This window comes from Eptatretus burgeri, chromosome 2, assembly GCF_056783735.1.
Source record: "Eptatretus burgeri isolate ZD-2024b chromosome 2, Ebu_testis_v1, whole genome shotgun sequence".
NCBI lineage: Eukaryota > Metazoa > Chordata > Myxini > Myxiniformes > Myxinidae > Eptatretus > Eptatretus burgeri.
The window spans coordinates 28,625,453-28,649,775 of NC_140962.1; the positions used below are offsets into that span (position 1 = coordinate 28,625,453).

The following is a 24,323-nucleotide window of genomic DNA, read 5'->3' on the forward strand; positions in this document are numbered from 1 at the left end:
TGAGACTCCTGAGGTTTGGTGAAGATTGGCTGATGATCCATAGCAAGGAGGATGTGCTGGTGATTTTCCAGGAGTTCCCTTGCAAGACAGGCTTCACGGAAGGACAATTCCTGGCCATCCACGGTTCTCAGAGCAGTGAAGGAGGAGGGGCCACAGACCAGTCAGGAGAAGTCAAACATAGTAACAGTCACCCTGCCTCGGACTGATTCTGTAGATGCGGCCAATTGCTGGAGCCTTCCAGATTGCATGTGGACCTTCGGCCACCTCTCCTCGCTTGCGGCGGGCCCACTTCTTGTGCGACTTGTCCCACGTGTTGTATTCGGGCACCTCGTGGTATTTGAGCGACTTGGCAAAATCGTTATGACTGCAGAGGTCGAAGAAGGCAGTCAGCGTCGTGGCTGGCGGTGGTCGCTCTGCCTTCTTGACGGCATTGTCCACATTGAAGTAGACTCGCTGGCTATTCTCGAGGTGGACGGCTAGACAATGACTGGAGGGAAATGCTCGGAAATTGGGTTCTGCAGGATCCTCCAGACTTCCTCGCTGCTGCCGATGTTGTGTGCATTCTGGAACTGAGCTACCTCATCCACTTGATGGTTTCCAGCCTCATTGGCTCGCTGCAGTTCAAACACTGCCTGATCGGTCCTCTTGGTGACATACTTTGTGATATACTTGATGCTGTTGATGCTGAAGCAGATCTCAACGTTGATGTGGCAATTTAATTGGCAGAGGAGGACTGGGTTGTAAGGTGCCACTCATTGGTTGGTGACTACCTGTACCACCCGTTTTCCCTGCTGGCGCATCTTTATCTCACCGATGTGACCACCATCTTCTGGCTTGAGACGGTGATACTTAGGGTAGCTGTCACTTTCTTGCTCAGTGCTCTGCAGGAATGGCTTTGGGAAATCCTTTGAGCACTTGCGGTCCTTCATGCCAGGGCTGTTCTGGTTGAGGTTTCCGCATGGACCGTGGATCATGTGTGCCATGACAATCTTGTGCAGCTCTGGATCTTGCTCGTTGTCGGGAATCTCAGCACTGATGACCAGGTCAATGTCTTCAGGCTTGACCTTTTCCTCTGAAGTGACCCACAGAAGGATGCGGGCATGAGGAAGACCACGCTTCTGATACTCAATGGTGTACAGGAAGGCTCTCATCTTCCCAAAAGCTCCCTTCATTAGTGGCTCCATGAGCTTCTTGTTCTTTTGGTGAGAGACACAGGCAATGATGTCTGGGCGATCGTGAGGCTCTTGTCCTGGCAGGAGGTTTTCCTGGACCTCTGTCCATTTGGGATTTGTGGTCATCGTGATGAAGAAGTCAAGCCTTCCCATGCGATACACAGAGGCCATGGCATCACTGTTTCTCATGCATCCACCTCGGCCCACCGGTTTATTTTGCTGGAAGGACCATCCTTTGTCTAACATTGCGAGGGTCACCATCGCTGGCCATGAGGCTGTCACGGAGGTTGTTGTAGTTATCAGCAAGCAAGTTCTTTTGCTCCTGGCAGATAAAGCCCAGTCGCTCTGTCTCGATCTTGCAGTAGACATCGACCAGAAACTGCTGAAAGAGTCGTCGCATCTGCAGAATGTGGTTGCCCTCTCTCATCATGATGTGGTTGCTGTAGTACTGCAGCTGTGTGAGTTTTCGTCCATCCTGTCCAGTAGCAGTCCTGGACACCAGATGGATGCTGTAGCCATCTGTTCCATATGGGAACACTATGGGATACTGGAGTGCATCATAAGATGCATGCAGCTCACTGATCCTTTTAAGTTCCCCATCGCGAAGTCTGAGGACAATGTCTCTGTGTTCTGTTGGTTCATTGTCCATGAGGATGGCAACTTCTGGTGCAGACTGGGCATTGTAGCGGCGTGTGTGCTCTCCTTGCGATCACTTGTTCTTTCTGATGATGATCTGGTGCTCTTCAGAGTTGCCTCCTTTTGCAGGTACATCTCTTGAAGTCTTGAGCTCATGGAGCAGATGGTTATTCTCGTGAAACCACTTTGTAAGCATCTCAAGGATGTTGGTTTGAGGCCGCTGTAGTTCTTGGCAGACAGCTCCTTGGCGTGTGAGTCCAGGAAGTAGAACTGTAGGAACTTTGGCTGGCCCTCTTCAGGTGGGAGCAAGCTGCCAATGCGGTGGAACACCTGACCTTGGATCCGGAAGCTTGGGTTCCAGCCCTGGACTTCAGCTTCCTTGTGCCTGAAGCTCGTCATCGCAAAGCTGCCATTATACGTCAGAATGTTGTCAAGGAAGTGCTTACTGAGGGGACCTTCGCCTGAGAGAAGTTCCTTCAGCAAGAGAGGAAGGGCAGGAGAGGGCTCAAGGACAACCTTGCCATCGCTGCAGCACACACCCTTGGTCTCTCCTTTGAACTTGTAAGCAGAGCAGTGGGTGCAGACTTGGTCCATTTGGCCGATGTCTGCATGAGTTGTTGGGTCAGCCGGGTCATACGTGAATGCCACCCTGTTGTCATTGTTGTCCTCTTGTGCCCGGGCCAGTGCTCGTGCTTCTGCAGTGCGGTGAAGCATTGCCTCAAGTCTTGCATCACACTCTTCCTCAGTCTCATTTGTTCACCGCTGTTGTTGCCGATGAGCCTGTTCATTGAGCCTGGCATCTTGCTACTCTTCAGTCTCATTTTGTCACTGCTGCTGTTGCCACTGTACTTGTTCATTGAGCCTGGCATCTTGCTCCTCTTCCGTCTCCTGTTGTCTCTTTGTGTGTTTTGCTTAGCTGGAGCTGCCTTGGGATCAATGGAGCTCTTCCTTCTTCGGGGCATCAAAAATCAGTCAAATTTTTCATCAGAAACTTTGTAAACGTCCACTGGTCTGTCCGTCGACTGGTCTGTATTTGTCTTAATTTGATCAGGTTGTAATAAAAAAAGTCGTGACGCGGAAAATCAATCAATTACGGCAGAAAAATTGAAACCGCCAAAAAAATTGACGATTTTTTTTCGTTTTTTTTTAAAAATCAAATATGTGCTGGAGTACCTCTGAGAAGTGCTGATTCTGAATATGCCTTTAGTTTTGCTCTGGGATGCGTAGTTCTCGAGTTACAAGAGGACAAACAAACATACACGACTACTTTATATATTTAGAGAAGACATTGTTACCCCTCTTTCTCTTCCTTCAACAGCTATTCTATAAATGTAATTTTGTTTTCTCCTCTCCAGTCTTTATTTATGGAATTGAGGGAAATTCTAAGAGTAAACCAGTACCCTCGCTCCCCCCACCTCTCACTGTCCCTCCCTCCTCACACCCCCACCACTCACTCTCCCTCCATTTCTCCTCGTTCCCCCACCCCTCACTCTTCCTCCCTTTCGCTCCCCCAATCCTCACTCTCCCTCCCTCCTCGCTCCCCTACCCTCACTCTTCCTCCCTTTTGCTCCCCCAACCCTCACTCTTCCTAACCTCCTCGCTCCCCCACCCCTTCACTCTCCCTCCCTCCTCACTCCCCCACCCCTCACTGTCCCTCCCTCCTCGCTCCCCCATCCCTTCACTCTCCCTCCCTCCTCGCTCCCCCACCCCTTCACTCTCCCTCCCTCCTCGCTCCCCCATCCCTTCACTCTCCTTCCCTCCTCGCTCCCCCATCCGTTCACTCTCCCTCCCTCCTCGCTCCCCCACCCCTTCACTCTTCTCCCTCCTCGCTCCTCCACCTCCTCACTCTTCCTCCCTCCCCCCTCCCCCATCCCCCACACTCTTCCTTGAGGGAAGGGAAGGCAGCGAGAGGTGACAGGAAGGGAAGGCAGACGTGTGGTGGAGCGTCAATTACTATTCATACTGTCTCATTAAAACGATTCTTCATAGAATAACAGTGAAGATGGAAACAAAAATATCTGAAATCTATTTTCTACCAGTGATACTATAAATACCACTCGGAGAAAAACACCACTTGGAAACGTCTGGAGACAAACTGTCCGGAGACAAGCACTGCCCACACATGTCCGGAGCCAAACTCCGTTTGAGGCATAAACACTGCCTGGACGCATTCGGAGACAAACACCGCCCTGGCACAACCACCATCTCGACTTGTATGGAGATAACCACCATCCAGACATAACCACCATCTGGATACGTCCAGAGCCAGAGAGAGAGAGTGAGGGGTGGGATGAGAGAGGTGTGGGAGGAGGGTGCTCCACTGTATTGGGAGGGGTAGATCAAGGATGGGACAAAGAGAGAGGGGTGGGGGTTGGGGAGTTAGCAAAGAGAATATGTTGTGCTTTAGGACCAGTGCGCACGCCCGCACAAGCTTGGCCGATATCGGCAATTTTGGGGGAATCGGCAGATTGGGTCGGTGTGATTACTGGCTCCAGTACATTCTGTATTCAACCCAAAAACCTTCAGGTTCTTTTTTTGTTTGTTTTTTTGGAAACCAAGTCGAGGCTCGTGAAAGAGCTAATACACAATTATATAACAAGGCAGGAGACAAGAGGGGCGGGAAGGGAAGCACAAAATAGTGGGGAACAAAGACAATAGGATATCTGTGGAAGGGAGAGGAATAGGGCGGGGTAACGGGAAAACAAGATGGTACTACAGGGACTTTCATTAAGGAAAACAGGGAATTTGAAGGAGGTGGGTTTGGGATGGATTAACGGTGGTAGTAAAGATCAAGATTTTGGATGGAGGAAAGATGTTTTGAAATCCTGGAGGCAGGGCCGGATTTACCATGTGGGGGGCCATGGGAACAATGCTTGTGGGGGCCCACCAAATTTGGAGATTAATCAACAACTTAAGTTATAACTGCTTTTTCATGAACAACTGAACTTATATCTATAGATTTGGCAGATCCTGATCAGGAATGATTTGGCATACATGTTCACAAATTACAATTAAATCTGACAATATGACAAGATGGATGGATTGTTATTGATATGGCTGATGACTTATCTCTGAGCTCATTCTAAAATCAAATCACAAAAATGCTGTTGCTGCAAGAGTAAGAGATAGAGATGGACTAATATAAGAAAATAACAAACGACGTGCTGTCATTAATCATACTACAAACTTCGACTAAAAATCATCTAACTTCTAAAAACCCTCTGGGCAAGAGAAATCCGAAATGGTGATTAATAGCCGACTTCCAGCGACCGCAAATATACGGCAGTGTCATCCACATCAATGAACATACACACGGTGCCTTAATCAATGGACAAGCTTCCTGCGCGACTTCGCGGCAGCGAACTCGGATGTGATACTGTCAACCTGCATGGAATTGAGCACATCGGATTCGGTTGAAATGATGGTCAGATTGACCAGTCTCTGCTGCCCCATCGTGGAGCGAAGATGGTTCTTGATAAGCTTGAGTTTCGAAAAGGAGCGCTCCCCGGAGCAGTTCGACACCATCAGTGAGAGGTAAATCCGAAGCAGCACTTCCACGTTTGGGAAAGTATCGGTGAGTTTTCGCTCGATGAGAAAACTGTACATCTCGAGTTCAGTACGGCCCGAGTCTGGCTCTGACTCCTTCATCATGGCTTGAAACTGAATCATTTCTTCTGTGAGGTCAGGTGATAGATCTTCCCGATACAGCTCGACGAGCTTCGAGCATGACTCTCGAATCTGCTCCACTTCGAGTTGAACAAGAGCACGCAGGAATCCAAATCTGTCGCTCATCTCGCTGAAAGCGTTTGTACGCTTTTCCAACTGCGACAGCAGTACGTCAATCACTACAACGTATTCACTGATGCGAAAGGACTCCTTGGCGTCTCGTTCTACTTCTGGAGTGCGTCCGTCGTCCAAGGGAGCGAGGTGGACATTACGCTTTCGTCTACGTGATCTGTGAGTGAATTCCTCCGTACCTGAGCGCTCCACTCCGTCAACAACGAATGCATCAAACTGATCGCGTAATGACTGCACGAAACTCGTCAGTGACTTGAGGAGCTGCACGACTGTGTTGAGATCGGTAGCTTGTGACTGAAGGGTTTTACTCGTACGATCAAATCTACCAAGGACAGTAGACCAGAAACCAGCATAGAACCCTATCTCGAGCGTGCACATCGTTTGGTGAAGTGTCTCGGCGGTGTTTCTCGTTTCACTATTCAGTTGTTCATCGTTTGCGATTTCATCGAGGACATCCATGATTTCGCTGTAACCGTCTACAAGAGCTTGGGTTGCATCAGAATGAACCGACCAGCGAGTGTCGCTGAGGCACTTTGGTACTTGCACACCTTTGGCTTTCAGGGCGTCAAGTAATCTGGCGTAGCGTGACGTGGAAGCTGTAAAAAATACATACACTTGTTCCACTAATTCAAAGAATGCTGCTGCAGGTTTACAGCATCCCACGGCCGACTGACCGACTCAGTTCAGTGAGTGCGTCACGCATGGCACAAATATTGCGAGAGGGTTCTCCTGTTGGATCATTCCCTGCATCCCGTTGTATCGGCCACTCATATTAGATGTGTTATCGTAAGATTGTCCTCGGCAGTTAGCGATGTCCAATCCAGTGGCTTTCAAAAAATCCAGTAATGCCGTTGCTTGCTGGAGTCCAGTGTGTTCTGTGTCTGTGTTGCTCAGAAAGGTCATAAAACGCTCCACTGGAGCCTCGTTCTTGATGTATCGTAGAATAACTGTGAGCTGGTCGATGTGGCTGATGTCAGGAGTAGAATCGACTGACAGAGAAGTATTTTGCCTCTTTCACACGAGCGACGATGTTATCCAGAACAGATTTCCCGATGATGGAGAATAACTCATCACATGTCGAAGATGATAAGTAGTTGGTGTGGCCACTACCCTGGTTGGTATATTTCTGAATGTGTTGCGCCAAAAATGGATCGTATTCCGCAAGTAATTCCATTCAACCAATGTAGTTACCATTAGTCCGTGACCCAACAATTTCATCCGATCCACGGAACGCTATACCACACTCAGCGAGAAACGATATCACGCTCACACTTCGTTTCAGCACCTCCCTCCAAGAGGACGCAATCTCATTCACCTGTTTTACGAGTTCAGTGTCCACACGACCTGTGGATGTTGCTCTGTCTGACAAGCGGATGATATTCGCACAATGTACATGCAAACGCTCATGCACCTCGATAGAACGACTGGCATGCTTCCAATCATTGAATCCTTCCCCGCCAAGGGCAGTCGCGCCTCCAAAGAGCTTGCAAGCGATGCAGTACAGTTTCCAGTTGATGTAGAGAAGCAAAGCCAGAACCTTTTCACGGACTCTCCATTTTGTAGTCTACGGTAAAAAAGATTCTTGAAGCAGCAGCGTTTTCTACCTTCAACGAACTGTATGGACGAATCAAAGGGACCAGTCGAATTCTGCAGGGGCTCCAAATCTCGTAATGCCCAGTAGTCGATCATCTCTGACGACGGTCGCTCAGGAGGCCAACATCCAATGTCATTGGCAAAGCCAGGTCCACGATCGGTCAGTATATCTCTCGCTTCTTCATCTGATGCATGTTCTTCATCGGTGGAACCTTCCGAGATGTTCCGAGAATCTTGACGCCGGGGTTACGTTGCCAAATCCGCTTGTTCTGTCTCTGTTGGTGTTCCAGCCTCTGTCATGGATGAATAGCCTGTTTGTGCAGGAGTGAAAAACTCTGAGATTTACTGGGTCTTGTCGACGACGGCCTTGTGTCTTTCATCTTTTTCCTTGGAACGTTTCCGCTTTTGAGCACCACCGTCATGTTTCCGTGGAGCCCTGGATTTCTGCCTGTCGTCACTGAAGCCGCTCATTGTGGTTTCTGCAGCTGGTAGGTACCGAGTAACCGAGATATTGTCAGAGTGCACGTGGGACGAACGTACCAGAATCACGAACAACAAGTATTATATGTTTCACACACCTGGAACATAGAAAGTCACACCGTGTTACTGTGCTGTGCACACCAGTAAGCAGGGTACTAACGGCGTTCCCTGCCAGCCGCAGTTTCAGTGTGTACAATACTACCCCTGCCGGCCGTGTGCTGTGCTGGCCTGGCCTAGTTTTACCACGTCGACTTTCACCTTTTCACCTCTCCTCTGGCTGGACCTCTGTATTCCGTCTGTGCTTGCTGGGCTCTGGCGGGCAGTGCCGTTGTAAGTTGGCCACGCTCAACATCCGAAGCATCGATGATCGATCCAAAAAAGGATCCGAATGCGGGCCCCCAATGCCCGAGGCTTGCTCCGGGAATTTATGACGACGTTGGATCCGTTCTGTGGACCGTGGAAGAAACGGCTTGAAAAAGCCAAAGCTTGAAAAGGACCCTCACAATGACGGACAATTTTGAAAAGATATCCTTACAAAGAGTTTACAATCTTCATTCACCGAAAATAAAACTTCAGAAGCACATTTTCAAGGGATTTTCAAAATGTCATCGAAATTGTGGGGGGACCCTGAATGTGGGGGGGGGGCGGGGCCATGGCCCCATCTGGCCATCCCTAAATCCGGTAGTGCCTGGAGGGAGGAGTGGGATTTTGTTCCAGAGGCAGGCAAAAAGAGGAATGAAAGAGTGAAGGTGAGCAGTGATTCTTGATTTTGGACGTTTCCCAGAAGGGGGTTTTTGGTGGAGGAAATTCACCAGAAGGGGTTTTTTGAGCACCCTGAGGAAATATAGGGGAGACAGATCACAGACAGAGCAAGAGGTGGGGGGGGGGGCAAGGCCAAAGAGTAGACAGTAGAAGACAGAAAGACCACCGACCTGCCTCCAGTGAGAGAGTGAGAGAGTGAGGGACCCAAAGACTCAGCTTCATCATGGGAGATAACAATGATCCTGAAAGCCTTGGTTTCCACAGCGTGAAGTCGAGCTAGGTGTGAGGCAGGAGCACCACCCCAGAGGAGGGAGCAGTACTCTATCAGACTGCAGACGAAAGCTTTGTAAGTGGTTAGAAGCTCAGGTGTGCCAAGGAAGGACTTTGCACGACGGAGGATTCCCAGTCGGCACCTGGCTTTGGAGGCCAGCTTGGAGATGTGGCTTTCCCAGGAAAGATCATGACAGATAGTGAGGCCCAAAAGCTTGAATGAAAGGACTTATTCAAGGGAATTGTTGAGGAAAATAGATGTGGGGGGGGGGTGGTTCCAGACGGCCCTTTTGGAGAGACATGATGAGTGTGTGAGATTTATCAGGATTGAAAGACATATTCCAAGTGTTGGACCAGCTTGTGATTTTATCCAGGTCTGCAAAGAGTGAAGAGGTTGTTTCTTGCCGATCCGAAGGATGAGAGATGGTACAGCAGAGGGTGGAGTCATTAGCAAAGAGATAAAGAGGATTTTCCAGGTAATCTGAGAGATCATTGATGAAAATCAGAAAAGCACAGGGCCAAGAGCAATGCCTTGAGGAACTCCAGCCTGGACGGGAAGAGGAGATGAGAAAACTACAATAAGGGCCACAAGTTGGCTGTGACAGGAGAAGTTCACAAGCCATGAGTGGAAATGGCCTTGGATACCGTAAGAAGAGAGTTTGTTGAGCAGTGCAGGATACCAGACCATATCAAAAGCACATGATATGTCACGGGAGATGGCTCTAATCTCATGTTTGGCATTTAGGACCTCCATCCATTGTTGGGAAAGCAGAAGCAGCATGTCCATGGTTGATTGACCTGGTCTAAATCCAAATTGATGGTCGGAAATCAAGCCATTGCAGAAGAAGAAGGATTTGATGTCAGAAGCGATGATGGATTCCATGACCTTGTTCATGATTGGGAGCAGGATGATTGGTCTGTTGTTGCAGGGATCCGTTTTTGCACCTCTTTAATGCTGAGCGGTAATGTTTGCTGATTTCCAAGCAGATGCCACATGACCTTGAGAAAATGAGAGGGTGAATAGAACAGAGAGAGGGTGAGCAAGAGCAGCAGAGCAGGTTTTTTTGGAACACGAGCGCTGATGCCATCTGGATCGGTTGCAGAATCAGAGTGGAGGTTTGAGAGCAAACTCTCCACCTCGTCAGAAGGAAAGGACAAATCGTCCAGGAACAGCTGGGTGTGACTTGGTAAGGTGGGTATAAAAAGCAATGGGTTTGGGACACAAGATTTAGAAGCAAACATGGAGTTTAGGCATTCAGCCTTTTCACATGCAGTGTCAGCTGTGTGGCCATTTGAGGTAAGGTAGGGGATGGTAGGGGAACATACACCAGAAACAGACTTAACTTGATGCTACCAGGATTTGGAGGAGGGAGACAGGTTTGAGAGTTCAGACTTGAGATTCGAAAGATGTTGTTTTCTCTCTCTCTCTCTCCTGAGGGTAGACACACATTTGTTCTGAGCTTTGTGGAAAGAACTGAGATTGCCTTCAGTAGGATTTTCCTTACATGAGGCGAAGGCAAGTTGTTTCAGGACAACTGTTTCACCACAAGCTTCAGTGTACCATGGGCAGGAGGAAGGTTAGTACAACTGAAGACAAGATGGGGGAAATCTGTGAGAGTGAGAGAGTGAGAGAAAATTTATTTGAAATAATTCCAGGATGAGTTGATGTCAGAGAAAGTAGAGATGGTAGACCAGTCTAGAACTTTGGTGGCTGCTTGAAGACCCTGTCAGTCGGCCTGAGTGAAATGCCAGACTTGTCGGCGCTGAGGTTTTCTCTAATAACAGCCAGAGAGATGTCTACTTTAACAAGCATATGGTCAAATGAACTGATTGGAGCAGAAGAAGAGCAGCAGATATTTTCTGGGAAATTGGTCAAAATCAAATCCAGAATAGATGGAGTACTATTGGCTGAGATCCAGGTTGGGAAGTTCACAGAATGTGCCAGTCCCAATGAGTCACAGAAGTTCTTTGCTGAAGTGCCATGGCAGGTGAGAGAAGTACCCACACCCAGCCAACTGACATGATGGCAATTAGAGTCACCACATATGAGGAAGAGAGTTTGGCTGAGTGGATAGAAGTTTGTCCATGTTTTCGGCAAGCAAGATGTAAAAGGAGTCATCATTGTTTATTGGACGGTACAACATATACATAAAGAAGAGGTGGGAGCGGAGGGTAAGCCAAGCGGAGGAGTGAGGGCAGTGAATGGAGAGTGAGGAATTAAGATTTTGATGAAGAGAGAAACTCTGCCACCAGGACAAGGCTCAGGTCTATCATACCGGAGGAGGGAGTAACCAAGGAGAGAAACTAAGGAGATGTCCACAAACATTAATCTTTATAAACATCTGCGTGAGATGGGTGGAAAAAAATTGGCTTGGTAATTTGGAATACACGTCAATACAAAAAACTGCTCAGAAATTGGGCGTTATCAAATATATTTTCCTTTGAAGTTCGTCCACCCCCGGTCAATCGCAACAATAGTTTTGCAGTTTTGTGAACCTCCCTATTCCGTTGGCGATTCACATAGGCTTCTGTGGAAATCAGCACGATCGAGGTCCAGAAAAGCTGCGGAGCAACTTGTAGACCGTAACGGCCCGGACGACACATCTCGCTGGCCTGATTCTCGCTGTCTTTGGGGCTCTGACTGTCTGAAACATCTCGCTGACTCTGAGACTGACTGTCTACAATGCTCAACCATTCACCCCATGCAGGCATTACTCCATCTTGTGAACTCTTTGTCTTCCTCATTGGGTGTAACTAGAATAAGTTATTGTGCTTAAGCCGTGCAAGATTACAAGGGTGCATGAGTTGTAACTAATTCTGTACTGTATGAATGTTATGTGCCTTTCTTTTGTCTTATTTTCTCTTCTCTCTCTTATGATTGCTGTGCAATAAACCAGAGTTATTCTCATCATCACCGAGTGGTTTTGCGGTTTCATTCCTTTGGGCTTCACATGCCCGGCACATCGTAAGTTCACGCAACGTGGGTAATTAGTGGGAAACACCTCATTAAGGGGGTTTGTATTATGGAGGTGCGTGTTCCCCCAGGACCCCGCTTGGCACGATATCCATACCAAGGGGAATCGCTTCGTAGGCTACAGAAACTCATTAGATATTCTATATGCTGTCACGACGCAAATATTTATTTGGCTTTCCCAGCAGACAGTGTATGGCCTCTATTGACCTTCTGCTGCTAAATTGGTGACTGTCTGGGTAGCAAGTTTTGTCATCGCGTCCACCCCCGGTCAACCGCAACAATATTTTGCAGGCCATTGCATAAACATATATACTACATACATGCATACATACATACATACATACATACATACATACGTACATATTGTTCGAGCTGTCTGATCGTCCCAGTTGCCCGGGCGAATCTGATGAACCGTGTCAAAGTGGTTGCACCGGCCAACTGATTCTTGCGATTCAAGCCGGATTACAGGCCTGTTTGCTACGATACTGTACTCCAATAGAACACTCGAGAAAATCAGTGTGATGTGCTAATCAGTGCCATACATCCATATTCCCAAAGTGGCAACTCGAGTGGTAGTTGCTCGGAAGCAAGCATTCTCTCGAACTGGGCGCTTTTCACTCGAACCCAATCTGTCCTTCAATGGATGTGTTGAGCTAAATGAGCGATCAAGCCACTCAAATAACCCAGAGTTTAAGTGATTTTACTGGCGATACCAGTGCACATGCACGGGATAGCAGTACAACATAGCTGGTAGCAGACGACAGACCGTACACGGGGAATGACAAAAATACGCATTGTGCAAAATGCAAGTGGTACTATGGAACGCCAAGACTTCCCAAACATTGTTGGCATGTCCGCTAAGTGCCACAGCAATTTCATAGGGATCGTGTGAAGGCGAGCTGAGTTTTTAGTGTGCAAGCTTGGTATTATAATGGAGATAATGTTGTATCAAAATAACACAGGGCAGGAATACAAGAAAGAAGTATAGCAAACAATTGAAGCCCTATCCAATATACACCCCAAGCCAATGAACACATGGTGATCCCTGAATTACTCGAAGCCTTAAGACCTCCAACACACCTCAGTAGATAGACAAGACAAATAATTGACAGGACAAAAATACCACAAACTGCATCTGGTAGGACACAGCTTTATCCAAGTGGTGACATGGCCCAGCAGTCCACAGTTCATGGCTGTGGACTGAACCTGGTTTGATGGTGAAGGTGGATGCAGCTTTCTGTGGTGGGGTGGGGGGGGGGCATGGCAGGAGGCTGTACCAGAAATGGCTTGGTTCGGGGAGAAACCCCGTTGCAGCTCATATGCAGGTTCACCCCCCACCCCCCCCCCCCGTGGTGTTCACATCACCCCTATTTATGACTGTGGCCCCAAGCCTGCAGCCATTATGTCACTGGCCCCTCTCTTCTCAGCCACTATTTGCCCGGGGACTCAGTCTGTGGGCAGCATAACCCTTCCCCAACCTTTCACTTAGCTGTTATGGTGCACCTTACCATGATGGTGGCTTTCCCGCCTGAACTTAGTGCCTAGTGGACAGTCAGAATGCTCTAATAGTCGAAAGCAAATACGATAGAATACAAAGGAAAGAACATTAAAAAGGGTATCATGGGATGGCGATTTTGGCCTCACATCGGGGGAAGAAAGATACCATTTTTCTATGCATAAAACGACACATATCCTATATCAATAAATTATCCTGATACATGCAATATGGGATACATGCAATTGCTATATTATGCTATGTTACCCCCAAGAAGGCATTCCCACAACAATATATACCCTCCCATGAAACCAATCCAGTTTCTGACTCTGCTATTTGTACCGCTGATCATTGAAGCACAACTTGGGGAAAATCATCATGGCAACTCCACTCGATATTCGGAATGGATAGTATGCTGGAGGGCAGGGCTGCATCAGGTCACATGGATTGCGCCTTGGTATGGGAGCTGTAAGGAATTTGAAGAGAAGGAAGGGGTACAAAATGCTCATGAATATGTGATTGACAGGGTAAGCCCAAATAGGCTTTGCTTTTTTAAAATATTGATTGAAAACTTTTATCACTGTTATTATTGGCAATAGTATATGTAGTATTAGTCATCCTGAAATGTTTAATGGCTAAAATGCTTTCTGTGTTGTAACAAGACACGAGAATAGATTCTCAAGCCTCTCGTTAGCATGTCCCCCACTTTGGGGATGGGGTTTTGTAAGTGTGTGTGTGTGTGTGTGTGTGTGTGTGTGTGTGTGTGTGTGTGTGTGTGTGTGTGTGTGTGTGTGTGTGTGTGTGTGTGTGTGTGTGTGTGTGTGTGTGTGTCCGTCCAGGCCATAACTTTGTTACCATTTGAGCTTTTGTCATCAAACCTTTATTATGAGAATATGGAGAAGAAATATTCATAATCGAGTCAAAATGTTAAAGGGCAAAGCCATAGTCACTATAAATAGCCATTATTAGCTTGGCCACAGTGCGTTGAAGGGAATGAGGTTTCCTTTTATTCACTTTGGATGGAATGAGGTTGCTCAGAGAAAAGCATGATAACATGGAGGTCCCTTCCCATAAATTGTTGATTTGTGAGCAGGGAAAACGATCAAAAGTGTTCAGGGCTTCTTCGGTAACCACAGAGTGACAATGATGATAACGATAATGATCGTCATAATGATAATGTGACATAAAAATAATGATAATGGTACTGTTCTGTTCTTATGGATGGCAGCCATGTCCTTCCGGAACTGTGGTGCCAAAAACTGCACACAATATTCTAGATGTGGCCTCACTAAATTCCTATGTAATGTTAAAACCACCCCTGTGCTGTTAGGGTTAGCTGTTGGTGTACAGGATATCTCAAAAAGTTGTGGACGGATTCTGATGAAACTTGGTGGACAGGTTGGGTGTGCGACAAGGACAAATTGGTTCGATTTTGGTGAAGATCCGAATCCGGATCTGGATAAGAGATTTTTTTTAAGTGATTCTTCACCATTGAGACATAGGGCAAAAAATGTTATAGTACTGTATAGCATGATATTTCAAAAATGTATTGGGCTCATTATGTTCTCAGAGAATCAGGCATGATGTGGCGGAGGTATGCGCTCTACCGAGTGCCCTTCTAGTTAATGTCCCAAACACCTTCCCACAACTGAAGTCAAACTAACAGGTCTATAGTTTCCCAATTCTTCTCTGGATCCTTTCTTAAATAATGGTGTTACATTTACTACTCTCCAATCCTCCGGTACCTGTCCTGACTCCAGTGAGCTATTGAAAATATCCGTTAACATCTCGCTTACCTGCTCAGCCACCTCCATCAATACTCTCGGGTGCATATTATCTGGACCCGGAGCCTCATCTTCTCTTCGATTACCGAGCTGTTCCTTTACTTCCTCCACTTCAACCTGGATCTTCTGTAAAAGCCCTTCTTCACCTCATCGACAGACACTCTCAGCGAATTAAAAATTATCCTGACTCTTTTTGTCTAAAAGTTGAAGCAAAATAACGTTAATAAGCCTGTCATCTCACTTTCCTCACTAACCACTTTTGTAATCAAATCTTCAACAAACCTTTATTTTGAGAACATGGAGAAAACAAATGAATAAAAGTACATTTTTTTTTCAGCTGTTGTTTTCATCAAATTAAGTTTGAGATACGGATGGGCTTCACATTTTGAGATGCTCTTTCGTTACTCTGCGCACACGAAGCGAAAAGTGGGGTTAAGCAATTGGTTCATGTCTGTCCGTCTGTCCGTCTTTTCAGCTTATGATCGAGGAACAATTTACTTAAATTGAAAGTTATATTTTGAACACGAATCGGAAAATTGATGGAAACACAAGTCTTTTGTTTTATCATAGTTGGTCTCTGAATTCGATCCAATTGCACAATCGCACAAAGAATGTGTGATAGTATTCTTACTCTGTCTGTCTGTCAGTCAAACAAACAAAATTGAAAATCATTCCAAACCGGAAACTTACTACTTTTAAGGATGTTATAAAGGACACAAACAACAGGCAAAAAGATCTCATGTAATGTGTGTGACAGGATGGTGTAGTAGACGCTGATCTGGAAGACGCCATTTATTAAAATGAAGTACAGATACAGCACTTGAACACTGCGCAGGGTATCGTGTTCCATGAACTCTCTCTCGTTAACGTATGCATTGCATCAGTATAAATGTTTAATTATCAAGTCCCGACCCATCATGTAAGCAAAGCACATATTAAAAAATCCCTCATCTTCTTACAGATGCACAGTACACATTGAAAACACCATGCTTGCATAATTAGAAGTCATGGGAATTTTGTCCAAACAAAAAGATGGTGTCTGAATAGGTTTATCTAAAAGCAAGCTTCATCTTCTCCTGTGACATTATAGTCCTACATTTTGAGTTCTATCTGAACGCATGTGTAAAGATTAATTACCTCATGATTGCTTTTGTGAAGAATAGGACTTTTATTTGGTACCATAGGTAAATAACGAATACGTGAAACTCCCTCATTTAATGCCAGGTCTGCTATTTTGTCATCAGGATGAGCTATTACAAGAGACAAAAACGAACATCCTGTTGCTACAAAGACAGAGTGATGCACCATAGAGTAAGCTGACTATTAAAATGAGGGGTAAGTGGTTTTGTGCCCTGCTAGTCCCCTTCCAGCCCCTACCCTCTTCAAGAATCTATCTTCTGTGCTTTGTCAACTTTGTTATGTATATGGAATAGCAGTTTATGAAACCAGGAATACTACGAGCAATACGCTTTGGATGCTTGCTTTGTTTCAAAACTGAAGAAAAGTTTTGTTTTTGTTTGTCGTTCTAATTCCACATTATTTGGGAAGAGACTGACAGCACAGTTGTTGTCTACAATCTGGTGGTGTACTTTCCTTTGAGCTGTCTCGTCCAAGTTTTATCCCCAACCAGACTATAAAGTATCACCTGCGGGGCATTGCCTCAATTGTGAGGAAAGTATCTTCTGAGGGGGAATTAAGTCAACTGTCTGATCTAGTGGAATTTGCTTGTGGAGGTTAAAGATTTTACCGCACCTTGTGAAAAGAATATGCCATGATGTGCTGGTAACCAGACAAAAATCTAAATTATTGCCTTATTCTACAAGGGGATACTCCATCGACAGCACTGGCACACCTCAATAGTGATGCAATCAGCAGCAGGTAGGATACTGCAATTAATATATTCTCTCTCTCTCTCTCTCTCTCTCTCTCTCTCTCTCTCTCTCTCTCTCTCTCTCTCTCTCTCTCTCTCTCTCTCTCTCTCTCTCTCTCTCTCTCTCTCTCTCTCTCTCTCTCTCTCTCTCTCTCTCTCTCTCTCTCTCTCTCTCTCTCTCTCTCTCTCTCTCTCTCTCTCTCTCTCTCTCTCTCTCTCTCTCTCTCAGGAGTGCATTGTTATGGCTTCTAAATAGCAGTGGATGGGGTGAAGCACTGTTCAGATTGTGAAATGTACAAAGCACAGAAAGGGCAGAGGGTGTAAGACTAGAAAGGAGGCAGTGGAAGACAGAGACCACTGACCTGTCTGAAATGGCAAAGAGATAGACCGATAGACTCAGGTTCATCATGGGAGATTCCAATGATCTTGAAGGTCTTGGTTTCCACGGTGTCAAACTGAGCAAGGTTTGAAGCAGGGGTACCAGCCCAGAGGGGAGAGCAGTACTCCATCAAGCTATGTGGATGAAGTTCTTGCATGTGGATAAGAGTTCAGGTGTGCCAAGGAAGGCCTTTGCACTAGAGGATTGCTATTTGGTGGCTGACTTTTTAGGGCAATTAATAGAAGTGTGGTTTGACCAAGAAAAATCATGGCTGATAATGAGACCCAAGATTTGAGAGACTGAACTTCTTCAAGAGGATTGTTAAGAAAGTAGATGGGAGGGTTTGTCAGACGGACATTTTGGAGAGAAGCGAGAGGAATGGAGAGGAATAGAGAGGGATATGGAGGAATAGAGAGGGATATATATATATATATATATATATATATATATATATATATATATATATATATATATATATATATATATATATACACAGAGAGAGATATAGAGATAGAGATAGAGATAAATAGATATATAGATAGATATTAAACAGCAGTAATGACTATCAGTATTGAAATGACAAATAAGTATTTGACAAGCTTGTAATTTTGTCCAAGTCTGATGAGAGGGAAGAGGCTGCTTCCACTTTTTCTGAAGGATGAGGCATGTCACATCAGAGGGTGGAGTCATTTGCAAACAGATGAGGATTTTCTCGAGTCAGAGAGATCATTGATGAATATTAGGAATAGGATGGGGCCGAGAACACTGCACAATGAATGTGGAAATTGCCCATCCATCACACTATCACCACATAGGCCTACACTTTCTGGGTGTTCAGATCGTTCATACACTCTAATGGACATTTGATTTGATATTCCATGCCATGCTCTTTACAGAGCATTGGTGCTGCCAAAACAGTTTCTTGCCAAGGTTATACTGGGTGGTTTGCCATTGCCTTCCCAGAATTGTTTATCCATCATGCTCTATCCTTTTAAATGCCAAGCATCAAGCAAGGAAGCAGCATGCATCATTTTTTAAAAAAAGTTTGTGGTGTGACTCAGCAGGGGTTTGAACCACCAACTTCCCACAGTCAGAAATGATGTTTTATCCATTATGCCATTGAGTCTGTTATGTAATGGGCATAGTGAATGTATTTTGTCTATCAGGTCCATGGTTATTGCCAGTGTCATGGTTGCGCTTATTATTTTATCATTATTGCATTAAATAAGTAACAATTCTTCATGTAATTAACTGGTACCCCTGTGCCCTTCAGGAGCGGCAGGAAGGGACATGTTATTATCCTCTCTGGGGTATATAGATGACAGTAAATCTCGGCTCGGGTCCATTCGTTTGTGGGGATGCGATACGCCTGTTGGGATTCCTCCCTTTCAGTTTTGTGTTAAACAGCAGTAATGACTGTTTAAAAAGGTAATCAGATATGTTTGTAGTTTATAATATCTGTTACTTCCGATAGGAGTGCTCCCACGAAATGCCACAATAAGCTATTTATATACGTCAACACGGTGTTTGTCCAAGGAGGAAAAACTCCTGGACGGATTTCGACGAAACTTGGTGGGGGGGGGGTTAGGTCTGGTCCAAGGATCATGCCATTAGATTTTGGACTTGGTCCCCCCCCCCCAAAAAAATTATTGGAGAATTTTTTTTTTGCATTTCTACATGTTTTAAGTGATTTCCAACCCCCCCCCCAAAAAAAATTGTTAGAGAAAAAAAAAATTTTTTTTTTGCATTTCTACACGTTTTCAGTGATTTCCAACCCCCCCCCCAAAAAAAATTGTTACAGAAAAAAAAATTTTTTGCACTTCTTTTCAACAAAATTTAGATTTCTTTTTTTTTCATTTCTACATGTTTTAAGTGATTTCCAACCCCCCCAAAAAGAAAATGGAGAAAAGAACTATAACTGTCAGCACTGTTGACATCATATTTAATGAATAAGATATAAGGTTCACTTGAGTGACGCAGCAGTGTTGGCGGTGGAGGTTTTGCACTCTCCCGAGTGCTCCCCCTCGAGTTTTGCATTTCTACATGTTTTAAGTGATTTCCAACTCCCCAAAAAAATTTTTTAGAGAAAAATAAATTGTTTTGCAACGTTTTTTTCAAAAAAATTTCGTTTATTTGAAAAATATTTGAATTTTTTTTTTCCATTTCTACATGTTTTAAGTGATTTCCAACCCCCCCCAAAAAATTGTTAGAGAAAAAAAAAAACAGAAATTTTGCACCATTTTTTTTCATCGATTTTATTTTTTTGGCATTTCTACATGTGCGTCAATCTAGTTTGGTTTATCAATCGTGGTTCAGTAGAGTCTGATCCGTTTTGACCTACAATAAATAGGATATCAGATTCACTTAAGTGACCCAGCAGTATTGGAGGCGGAGGTTTTCACTCTACCGAGTGCTCCCCCTCTAGTTACTTTTGTTATTAGAAGCGGTCTTGGAAAAACACCATGATTAGCTATCTTAACATAGATATACGCCTCAACACGGATGTCATCCAAGGTGGAACCTCCCCCCCCCACCCCGGAAGGGGGGCAAATGAAGTTGCTACAACCTCCATCATGTGACCCTCAGTCCTCTTGTAAAGTTTGATTGAGAGAAGTAACAACTGAATGTATCGCGGCCAGACAGACACCAAGTTGCGTATTTTAGTATGATTGTCGTTGAACTTTCTATACTCACCCGGAGAGTGGGTAAACAGGCAGTCAACTTATAATAATGAATCTATGCACCAAATAAAAACAATCACAGATGTGTACCCTCAAATGTAATATAATGGTGTATTGTATTGTGGCTTGCTTGACGTTCACATCTGAGCACATCGCTCATGATGGCTTGGGGTCCCAAGTCTCAAATTGTGCATATGCTGTTAATTTGTCCATGTCTCATCATACGTTTGCTATTCATTTACATTGATGTATTCAAACATCCTTTTGTGTACAAAATGAGTTTCAGAGATTATAGAACAAAAGAACAGCTTTATAACATCTCAAACCATTTTATAAGCTCTTGGCAAAATTATAGCACAAGTCATTGCAACAATATTAAGACAGTCTCTCCACCTTTAAGCTTTGGTTCGATCTTGCCTTCTTCCACCATCATGTTCGCCTTTGCATATCCTGCGGCAATTTACAAAATATGAAATAAAAGACGATTCTGGGGCAATGTGGGTCACACGTTTAAAATCAAAATCAAACCATTACCCTCCATTCACATATACTTCAGATATTGCTGCACTAAATTCACAAACATGACACCAAAGTCCATTTCACTTTTCAAAGGTTTGTAGCAAAGAAGGATGCAATAAAAAAATGAATAAACAGCAAGATGGAATAAAAATTTCAGGGCCAGGATAAGGTAGTTGATTCTGATGCTCAGTGTGGGTAACCAAGCAGCTTGAACTTCTGAAGATTGATTTCATGAAAATCAAATAATATCACCTTTATAAGATGAACCAATAAAGTATTCTTCGACAATTTGACCCAACAGCCAGCATATACAACACACCAACACCATGGCTGCACCAGTATAAATATCTGTAAAAAAGATAGGGAACCTTGTGAATTCATGTAACACACTCACTTCAGCAAGTGAATTGACATCCTTCATCCAAATATTAGAAGGATATTTGAAGTTATGATCCATTGCATTGCTCAAGTAAACTTAAAGGCCAATAAAACCCTTCTAGTTCCCATCATGTACAGCCTTTTTGGCTACTAGTTGCATCATTGGTAAGGGGTGCAGCTATGCCACTGATGCCAGTACACACTGATGCTCATTTCACCAACCCCAGAAAGATGACAGGCAGAGTCAACCCCCTGGTGTTAATTCAGCAAACACCAGGGATTGAACCCAGGACCCTAGGATCCGAAGTCACCACCCTAACCACTTCACCAACAGCAGGCTTACCCTTCTAGTAAATGTACCTGTATGCAATTCATCTCCTCATATTTTGATGATCTCAATTTATGTGCCATCATCTCCCGGTGCTTTCTCATTCTTCATGTGCTTGATAGCATGTTTGACTTAATTTCTCAATAATGTTTGGCATTTTGTCCATGATCGGAGTTTAATCCTGTCACTAGAGATAATCTTTATGATCAGTTCCCAATTTCTGATTTTGGTCCCATCATTTTGGTCCATGTGATTTTTCTTAAGCATCGTCTTTGTTTGACTTTCTTTATGATTTGTTCAAGCCTGGTGTTGGCTTCGTGGTTAAGGTAGCTGACTTGGGATCTCAGGGTCCTGAGTTTGAGCCCTGTGAGCTGCTGAATTAACACCAGGTGGGGTTCACTCAGCCTGTCATCCTTCTGATGGTGAAATGAGTACCAGTGAACTGGTAATAGGGACACAGCATCAGTGGTGATGATGCACCGTTGTTCATAGCCAGTTGAAAGCATGAAATCATGCCACCACATTAAGTAGAAGTATATATAAAAAAAACAGATTTGTTTTCAATTGTTTTTTGTTCATTAATTCACAGTTGAACGGTCTGATGTCCTTCCTCAGTGATATGCTTCCGTAATATCTCACAAAGATTGATGTGTTCAATTTTTGCCCTTGGATTGTGAAATCTTTTCCTTTCTCTTCTTCGCTCCATCATGTTTTTGGTATTTTATGTGATTTCCTGTCATGTTTAATTTCCTGTTTTCACCCAATGAAGTTTGCTGCATCCTTAATGTCATAAACCACTGTTGGGAACATTTTATTAATGTTTATTGCTCCATCTTGACATGCACTGAATGTTTTTGTGTTCTCTTTGGAAAAAGGTTTATTTTTCTATACAGAAGATGAAGGTTCATGGAAGAGCGAGGTGACAAATTGGCAAATAAAAAGCAACAAATCGACAGTGTGGAACAGGTTTCACACAACAAGCAAGAGAATGAACGAACAGGAGAAGAGAGAAAGAGAGAGCTTGCGAGAAAACAGTGAGATATAGAGAGATAAAGAGATAATGTGAGTGTCTTTGTGTAAAGGAGGAAACGGTCAAAAGTGAGTAACCGGGTGGGGTTAGGTTAGATCAGGTTAATAATAAGGGCATAAATGATTGCAAGGGGGGGGGGGATGAGGAATGATAAGCGATGGTAGTGCACCATCTGCTTTTAAGCCTTGCAGGGAAGATTGAGATTGAACAGCCTCAATAAGGTTTGATAAAAGAGAGAAGAGAACCAAAAGAGTACGAGTGTGCATTAAATCTGGATTTTGAGAGTTTAAGCAGGAGGGGATCACTGGGAGAACATGCGCATCCTGCAGTTGCTGTGAGAGGGTCAAGGGCTGAGAGAGCAAGGCCAGAGAAGAGGCAGTAAATATTAAAAAAAAAAATTCAAATCCAATGACCTGTCTATGATGCTTGAACAACAGTCCTTGTGCTTATAGGCCTCATAACAGGAAATGCCTATAATTTTGAAAGTTTCAACTTCCACAGATTCCAGGAGAGACATGTCATGCAGGGGCTCCAGCCAATAGCGGAAAGCATTACTACAGAGTACAGACAAAGGCCTTGCAGACTGTGAGTAGTTCTGAGTTTTCAAGAAATTACTTGGAATGATTCAGGATTCCCAATATGCAGCTGGCGTTTAAGGCCAACTTTGCGATTTAATTAGCCAAGGAGAGGTCATGATTGATGGTGATCAGGCACGCAAGTTCAAGAGACTGAACCTTTTCCAATGTTTAACCATGGAAATAGGCAGTTGAGTTATTTTGACGATCTTTCTGGAGTGGCAGGGGGAGAATGAGACTTGCCATGATAAAAAGAGATGTTCCATTTATCAGACGAGTATATAATCACTTTCAGATCAACAGAGTGATGCAGTTGCTATCTGTCTACAATTGGGTTGGGAGTACTGTATGACAAAATGTAGTGTCATTTGTAACAGAATGTTTTCCAAAGCATCAAAGAGGTTGTTTATCGATGAAGAATTAGACTGGCTTTCTTTATTAGATGATATGAGTTTCTGAGTCTTTGCTTTGAAATTATTGAGATTAATTGATTGTGACTTCGTTTTCACCAATTTTGCTGTTTCAAGTGTTTCATTTAAGTCGGATTGGCATCGGACTAGTGTGGTCACTTCTCAAGTTCTTGAGTACTGAGACATCCTGTATTACGTGCTTCTTGATTGTCAGTCGTTAGTTCATTCGTCCTTCACTCAATTTGGGCCCCTCCAGGTCCATTTATAGTTAGGCTTCTTCTGGAAAATAATTCAAAAAATAATCGAATGTTCTCTGCTAACTTGACATATTCTGTTTTGAAGTGGAAATTTTCTATTTCTTCAAAAAAGTAGTTTGTTATTGGAGTATACACTTCAATTACCTGGGGCTTGTACTTCTTTGTGAGTTTAATCATAGGTTTTGCAACCTTGGAACCAGTCTGACCTGACAATGCCTCCCTAGGACGTAAGCATCGGGTATCACTTTCACCAGGACAAGAGGGTAGCACAACTTGCACCAGCCTTGACAGTCAGAAATAAGTGGCGTGCACATTAGAGGGCAAACGAGTCATTCTGAGGCGTGACTGCGGGAATTAATTGACTCAAAAATCTTTCCTCCCCCCCCCCCCAAAAAAAAATGTCTTCCACTCAGGATCTCCCAATCTCCCAACCCCTCCCCCCTTCTACAATTCACCAATTACATCAATCAAATGTGTATATTACATGCTTTCCTTTGTCATGTTCACACAAACACATGTTCAGATGTTTTTTGAATGCCAGACTGACATCACCCAAGAACTTAAAACAAAATGAGCACATTCACCAACTTACTTTTTTTGATTTCACGCAGCATGATCCTTCAAAAGTCACGAATGTTCGATATGAACATCAAGTTCTGAAAAATCCAGGGATTAGAGAGCTCAGATAGATTGTGATTGATTATTGCTGCAGATAATGAGTTGTACATCATGTTAAACACATCAAGCTATGATGCTTTCCATACTCAAACCAAAATGCAAGTTATCAACAGAACACCTTGTGCTCATGCATTGGAGTGCTTTAAAAAAAACTACTTTGAGATGAATTTTTATAGAATAGAATACATGACCTGTATCTTGATAAATGAATATTTCAATAATTACCTCCGCCACCGAAGGTGGAAGGAGGTTGT

General features: G+C 44.3%; 1 protein-coding gene across 4 annotated transcripts in view; it reads right to left on the bottom strand.

The window, feature by feature from the left end:
- LOC147031687 (protein FAM3B-like) overlaps window positions 1-24,323 on the bottom strand; it is a 46,135-nt gene that overhangs the window by 10,942 nt on the left and 10,870 nt on the right. For 3 of the 4 annotated variants that reach the window (XM_085852720.1, XM_085852737.1, XM_085852730.1), the window contains 4 exons: window positions 23,984-24,047; window positions 20,666-20,761; window positions 20,288-20,344; window positions 13,523-13,646 (listed from right to left, as the gene is read on the bottom strand). In XM_085852720.1, coding sequence (XP_085708846.1) covers window positions 13,523-13,646; window positions 20,288-20,344; window positions 20,666-20,761; window positions 23,984-24,005 — 299 coding nt within the window. In that variant the 5' untranslated portion in view covers window positions 24,006-24,047. The remainder of the gene's footprint in view (window positions 1-13,522; window positions 13,647-20,287; window positions 20,345-20,665; window positions 20,762-23,983; window positions 24,048-24,323) is intronic. The other variant, XM_085852745.1, reaches the window with a different exon arrangement.